The sequence below is a fragment of the Acanthisitta chloris genome, unplaced genomic scaffold (genome assembly GCF_000695815.1).
Source record: "Acanthisitta chloris isolate BGI_N310 unplaced genomic scaffold, ASM69581v1 scaffold3437, whole genome shotgun sequence".
Taxonomy (NCBI): Eukaryota; Metazoa; Chordata; class Aves; order Passeriformes; family Acanthisittidae; genus Acanthisitta; species Acanthisitta chloris.
In genome coordinates, this window is record NW_008680837.1 from 18,957 (window position 1) to 25,469 (window position 6,513).

General features: G+C 41.0%; 1 protein-coding gene across 1 annotated transcript in view; it reads left to right on the top strand.

Moving 5' to 3' along the window:
• LOC103805228 (chromosome unknown open reading frame, human C20orf194) overlaps positions 1 to 6,513 on the top strand; it is a gene marked incomplete at its 5' end in the record, with an annotated part of 59,177 nt that overhangs the window by 9,186 nt on the left and 43,478 nt on the right. The window contains 3 exons of the mRNA XM_009077869.1: positions 1,919 to 2,015; positions 3,435 to 3,541; positions 5,869 to 5,946. Of these exons, the coding sequence (XP_009076117.1) occupies positions 1,919 to 2,015; positions 3,435 to 3,541; positions 5,869 to 5,946 (282 nt within the window). The remainder of the gene's footprint in view (positions 1 to 1,918; positions 2,016 to 3,434; positions 3,542 to 5,868; positions 5,947 to 6,513) is intronic.

Below are 6,513 nucleotides of genomic sequence, written 5' to 3' on the forward strand. Positions count from 1 at the left end.
CGTGCAGTTGGGAATCCAGAGCGGAGCAGTTCCTAGCATACAGTTGCAGTGCAACTGCAATCTCAGCTATTGAAATTTAAGCTCCATCTGCTTATGGGCTTTGATATGATTTATCGTGGTAAGTAGTAACCTTAATCAGTGCTGGCTGGAAGTAACGTCACTAGAAAGGTAAACCATATGCCTTGTTGTTTGTGGAAACCAAGGGAAAGGTTTGATTTCCAAAGCTGAAACGCAGAGTTTTAATTCATTGCTGTTTCGTGTGAACAAGCCAAGCACTTCCAGTCACATTCCTAATATATAAGCATAGCCAGTTTCCTAGATTACTTCTGAAAGACAGACAGCATGTTGCTGTGTCAGGTTTTAAGTGCATCCTGTTTACAGGAGCATTGCCTGCAGTGATAGAAAGAACCTTTTCTTGCTTTTATAAAAGTGAAACCAGAAAAGCTCCAAAGTTTTAGGAGTAACTAAAGCAGTGCTGTACCTGGCTCTGAGCAGCTCTGGATGAATCTGGCAAAACCTATAGCCTCTCCTTCCTTTCTTCCTTCCTGCTTGTTTTTAACTAGACAACAGGAATTTCAGGCAGTGTCTTGGACTCGATGATCTCAAAGGTCTCTTCCAGCCTGGATGATCCTGTGATTCTATTCTACGATTCTGTGATGTTTAAAGGGAAAAAGCTCACCATATTATTAAAAATGCCCATTTGCAAAATGGCCAAATAAGATAAAGAACTGAAATTCGATGCAGTGAATTTTGGGGTGTCACAGCCATTCTGTTTATGGAACTGGCTGTTTTTATTCCTGCCACAGCAGAGTGTGAGCAAGCCTTTAGCACCCTGCCAAAACCCAAGTTCTTGTTCTAATGGCATTTTTAAGTCTTGAGAAACTGGCAGTTGTTTGGGGCTTGGCTTTGAACTGCAACTTTGATCTGACTTCCTGGGATTGAAGAAGGAACACATCATGGAGGAACTCAGGCTGCATCTTAAATTCAGGCTTGGCTTAAAAGAACTTGTCCTTAAAATAAATTTGTTGGGTGTACCCTGAGGCTCACCAGAGCTCTACACAAAAAAGTTCATAATCATGTAATTTGCCTTGATAAGAAGTTCAGAGACTGTACAGAAAGTAAAATAGGCAAAACACCACCTCCTTCTGATGTTGCTCCAGAAAACAAGAGGCTCTTGAGGTATGCAGCAGGGCTAGACCTGTTGGTTCCAGACTTGCTGCTAGACTGTACCTTTCCAGATAAAAAATCAGTGTGTTTTCAGTTTTTTTTATCTGTTATAAACATCATTTTAGTGTCATTTATCTCTTCAGTCTAGTTTTTATGCTTTTCTGAGTCATGATAGTTGTTCTTCACTCCTGTTCTGAATCTGAAGTCTTTGGACAGCTTCCGTTGTGAAATAAGAAGATAGTGCTGCATGGTTGTGTCTCCTCTGCCTGCATACACCTTTCCCTCAGACAGCTGCTGCTTCCTATTCCTTATTCCATGACCTGAGGCTTATCTGGTCAGTTCGTTTTCCCAGTTTAGTGTTGTTTAGCTGATAATATATTACTTTATTTTTCCTCAGTGGCAGCTTTTAGTGACACATTAGGTGTTATACTCAAAATATCTTTTACTGTTTAAATCTAGTAGACGATGTCAAAAGACCTCACTGAAAACTGAAAATCAAGTATATAATTATGCCTTCATATATCATTATTGAAGACCTTGTTCTGAAGTTTGATTTTTAAAAAACAATTTCCATTGACTTAACTACATCACTGCCATGATGGAATTTCCAAAACAGAGAGAGTAAAAGAGATTTTTTAGCTTCTGGAAGATGTAGGCAGTAGTTGAGTGGGTTACATGCTGCATATTCTCTTGACTGCCAATAAAATTAGGGAATGCCTAATCAAATTTGATTTTAAATGACTCCTTTCAGTATGAAGATGAAGAAGCTGCAGAGGAATTCAAAATTTCCAGCTTTGTGGACATGGTTCGGGATTGCAATCGCATTGGTATTCCATACAGCTGCCAAGGTAGGTTGGCCTGTGTTATGCTCATAGTGGAAATGTTTTGCACCATGCAATTTCAGGGCAGGAAGATTTCCTTGGCCTTGTTAAGAAATAAGGGTTGGTATGTCAATAGTTTCCTTTGAGTCTCTTTTTCATTAAGAGTTGGATTTCTTCCTGAGGAATGGAAGCCTTTAGACTTCATCTGAGGAGCAAATGCTCCCAGCATGAGGTGAAGAAATGCTTTGCATTCAGGGGAGTGAGTGGTGCTGCTACAGAAGTTTTCTGTTCTGATGGGAACTCCAGATAAATCCTCCTTTATGTAAGGACAGAATAAACATTTCATTATGCAAGTTTCCTTTTTTAGCACTGGAAAAAACCTGGACTGCATGGCTTCCTGTTAGGATCTGGAGCCAGTCTTGCAGCCTCAACACTTGAATCTTGCATCCTTCTTTTATTACTGAGGCTTCCCTTGAGGAAAGGATGATGTGCTCTGACTGTCTGGAAAATCATTAATGGGTCAGGGCATGGCGGAAGGATCTGAAGGTGGTGTGTAGCTCAGGGGTGACAGGCACACTTCAGATGGTTTCCAGCTACACCAGTGAGTGCCAGGATGAATAGTTTTCCTCTCCCCTGACTTAAAATTCTGAGTAAATGATGGAAGGGGGATGGGGATAGGGATGATGAAGAAACTCTTCCCTGTGAGGGTGGTGAGGCACTGGCACAGTTTGCCCAGAGAAGCTGTAGCTGCTCTATCCCTGGGAGTGTTCCAGGCCAGGTTGGATGGAGCTTGGAGCAACCTGATCTATTGGAAGGTATCCCTGCCCATGGAAGGGGGTTGGGACTAGATGGTCTTTAAGGTCCTTCCAACCAAACCATTCTGTGATGTTGACGGTATTTTACTTAAGGCCAAATATTTGAAGAAATTGGGGTAAGCAAAGCTCCTTATTTATTATTCAGTTTTAATGGGCGCTGTCTTGCTAGTGGTCTTGGAATGAAGTTTGCAAGGAGATATAATATTCTTTACTAGACAAATAGCTGGAAAAAAAGGGTCAAAATCTAGGGTGTAGATAAGGAGCTTCTAAAAGCTGCTGTCTGCACAAAGGCTTTTTGAGTTGTAGAAAGAAAGGAGAATCAAGATCCATTATTAGAATCTCAGAACATCTGTAAGACCTCACAGAAAGGTAAATGTCAGGATTTTTGAGGGAATCACAGACTCAGACAGATTAGAAAAGACCTCTGAGATCATTGAGCCCAGCCTGTGACCAATCACCACCCTGTCAACTTGACCATAGCATTAGGTGCCATGTCCAGTCTTTCCTTAAACACCTCCAGGGATGGTGACTCCACCACCTCACTGGGCAGCACATTCCTGTGTCTAATCACCCTTTCTGTGAAGGAATTCTTCCTAATGTCTAACGTTTTTGTGATCCCTTTCTCTTGCAGGCCACCTGCAGATCTTTGATATGTTCATTGTGGAGAAGTGGCCGATAGTTCAGGCTTTTGCACTGGAGGGAATTGGCGGTGATGGATTCTTTACCATGAAATATGAAGTGAGTCGTTACCTTTTGCTTTTCATTTCTGAAGCAGGAATCAGTCATGGAATTACTTCAGTTGGAAAGTACCTTCTGAGATGAACTAGTCCTGACTCATCGCTCAAGTGAGCTTACAAGTTGGCTGAAGCTTTTCAGGATCTTAGGAAGCTGTTTGAGTGTGTCACAATGGAGGCACCACAGTTTTTGCTGAAAGACTGTCCTGGATAAACCATTGCTGGTTGGTCATCCTCCCCAGGCCTCTACTGGGATTTAGAGCTTTTTTTTTCCTTTCCTTCCAGAGCCTCATCTGCCAATAACCAAATTTTTTACCTCTGCCAGATGGGTTATAGATCTTCAAGAGCAGAGCAAGAGGAGCTGATTAGTGACAAGTGCCTTGAGATGAACTGAGAAAATAAGAAATTACTATATTCTTTGGGTCATTAATTTTGACACAAGAGAGGCATCTACTTCTCTCACCAACATTATATATTCTTGGGTCATCACAGCCTGCTGAATAGGACTGTAGTCATGATTTGACTCCTAGGTTTAATAGTAATCTGCTGTTTCACTCTGAGCAGCTTGTGTCACTGATTTATTAATTCTACTTCATTTATTATTTCTATTCTATCAGCACCTTCAGAGGGAGTTTTGCATTTCTGTATTTGTTTGAAACTTTTTGTATTTCATTTTCTTGAACCTCTGCCACAGCAATGCTGATGTCCTGTTTTTCTTGTCACTCCTCCATTTGTACAGCCAGAACGGCCTTTGTCTGACTTCTGACAGCTGGAAAACCCCCAAAGAATTAATAGTACCATTGTTCAAGTCTCATCACATGTACAACTCTATGTGCTTGCTCAGAAATCTGTTCTGTGAGTGCCTTTCTGAGCACTGTTCTCTTTCTGCTGGTACCTTTGTTCATCTCCATCACTGGTGCTGCAATTTCTTGTGTGAAGCTCCCAAAACCATTAAATAGAGTGCAAATAAATGAACATCCTAGTGGAGGAGGATCAATAGCCCTTCTTGGTGTCTGAAATGAGTCAATGAAAACTTGACTGTCAATTCAGGAGGTGTTTGGGTCTTTAACGACCCTTTAATTACCCCAGTTTATGTCACAAATCTGTAGAGGCTTTGAAAAGCTGTGTAGACACAGTGTGACAAAGACAGAACTTCTCCTGTTTCATGAGGAAGTTGAGCCTGTCTCTACGATACTGTTGGACACTTATAAAGGAGCAAGGAAAATTCTTGGTCTCCTTTTTCCAGAATAATCATGTTAGCTCTGGCAGTTCAGCCACTTCCAGCTCTGGCAGTTCTTGCTTTCTTCCTCCTCAAAGCCATGAGGAGATTTCAAGTGGGAAGTGGCATTCTTAACTCTTTACCTAAGTGTTTGTGTGGTTCTCTGTCAGGCAGCTGCTGGGTCCCTGATGGGGAGAGAAACCAGTCTAGAGGGAAAGTACATTTGGGATCAGTACTAGAAATTAAAACTTCTGCCATTATTACAAAGAGGTGTTTTGGTGCCTTTTTAGCTCCTCAAACTGACTTTCCCTCTGTTTTGTGCTTTGTCAGATTGGAATGTAATCTAAGGATGATAGTTTAGGATTTTTTCCAGTCTTTTAAGGGCAGTTGATCTCTTACTACAGAACTCAGAGTTGCTCAAGACTCTGTAATTCAGAGAATTTACTGTACTGATAGGTGGATGGAAGTGATATCTGGGAAATCATCATTAGCATATCTAATTCTATGAGTACCTGGAATAGCTGGGTGGTAGGGAACCCTGTAAATGCAGAAATCATTCAGATACTATTGTCCCTTAAGAATATATTTCTGAATATTGTTCTCATATGCATCATCCTACTTCTTGGAAGAAGGTGTTGCTGAGTTAAACAAGCTTAGCCTGAATTTGCATTAGCTTAGAGCAAGAATTGACTGGTGTGTAGGTAGAGTAACCTTGGAATCTGCCTCTTGTCTCTCTCAGAAAATTGATTTTACCCTCTTGCTTGCACCATCTGACACTTTGCTGTTCACCCAATTTGAAAAACTTGGTGAAATGATTTGTTTGAAAGATGCAGGTAAAACTTTGCATGTGCTTCAAACCCTCCCTTGAGGAGATGAGTCTCTGCAGCATCCAGAACACTTGCGTCTGGTCAGTTCTGTTGTAACCAGGTGTGTACAGATACTGCTGAATTCAGAGTTAAAGAGTTGGGGCAGTGTATGAAAAGACTTGTGAATTCAGAGGTGAGGAGGAGTTAGGTCAAAGTGCTGCAAGTCTGTGTCAGTACAGCCTAAACCTGAATCTGTGGCCTTCTTCATGATCTTTTTCACAGAAGTGTGTTTAAAATCTCTTTCAGTTAATGGATGTCAGTGTTGATTTGTGGAAGACATATGGCAAAATGGATCCCGTTTCCCTGGAGGATTTGCTCTTTGAGGTAATGCATATGAAATGTGAATCAGCTGCTAGTTGGTGTAACTGTGGAGCAAAATTGTTGTGATTTTGTTTGGGTTTAATAGTGTTTATGGACTTTGATCTACAGGCTCTGCATGGTGTTGCTTGCAGGGTCTCTTTCCTTCCCTCAAATCTGTCACAGACGTTGCAAAACACTAAAATAGTTTGTCTTGGATTCCTTGAATTTCTTCATTTACCTGAAATTCTCCTGGAAGCTTTTCTAACACGTGACATTCATGTCATTAGGCAATGTACAGAGCACAAAGTTTTGGTGTGTTTGTGTATGTGTCAATCCTCCTTTTGCAGCAAGAGTGGGGAAAAAAATCCACTTTAACATACAGCCATTCTTCCAGGGAAAAAACCTTTTTCAGAATTGCTGTGTGACTCCTGTAAGTGGGGAACAGTGACACTCAGTGGTTGTCCTGATGCTTTAGGAAATACAAACTATAGTGATTCCTCACGTTAATGCCTTGCTCTGATCTCAGTGCTACACAAGGAATCATTGTTTGAGTATTAGTATTTATAATTTATTAGTATATATATTTTATTA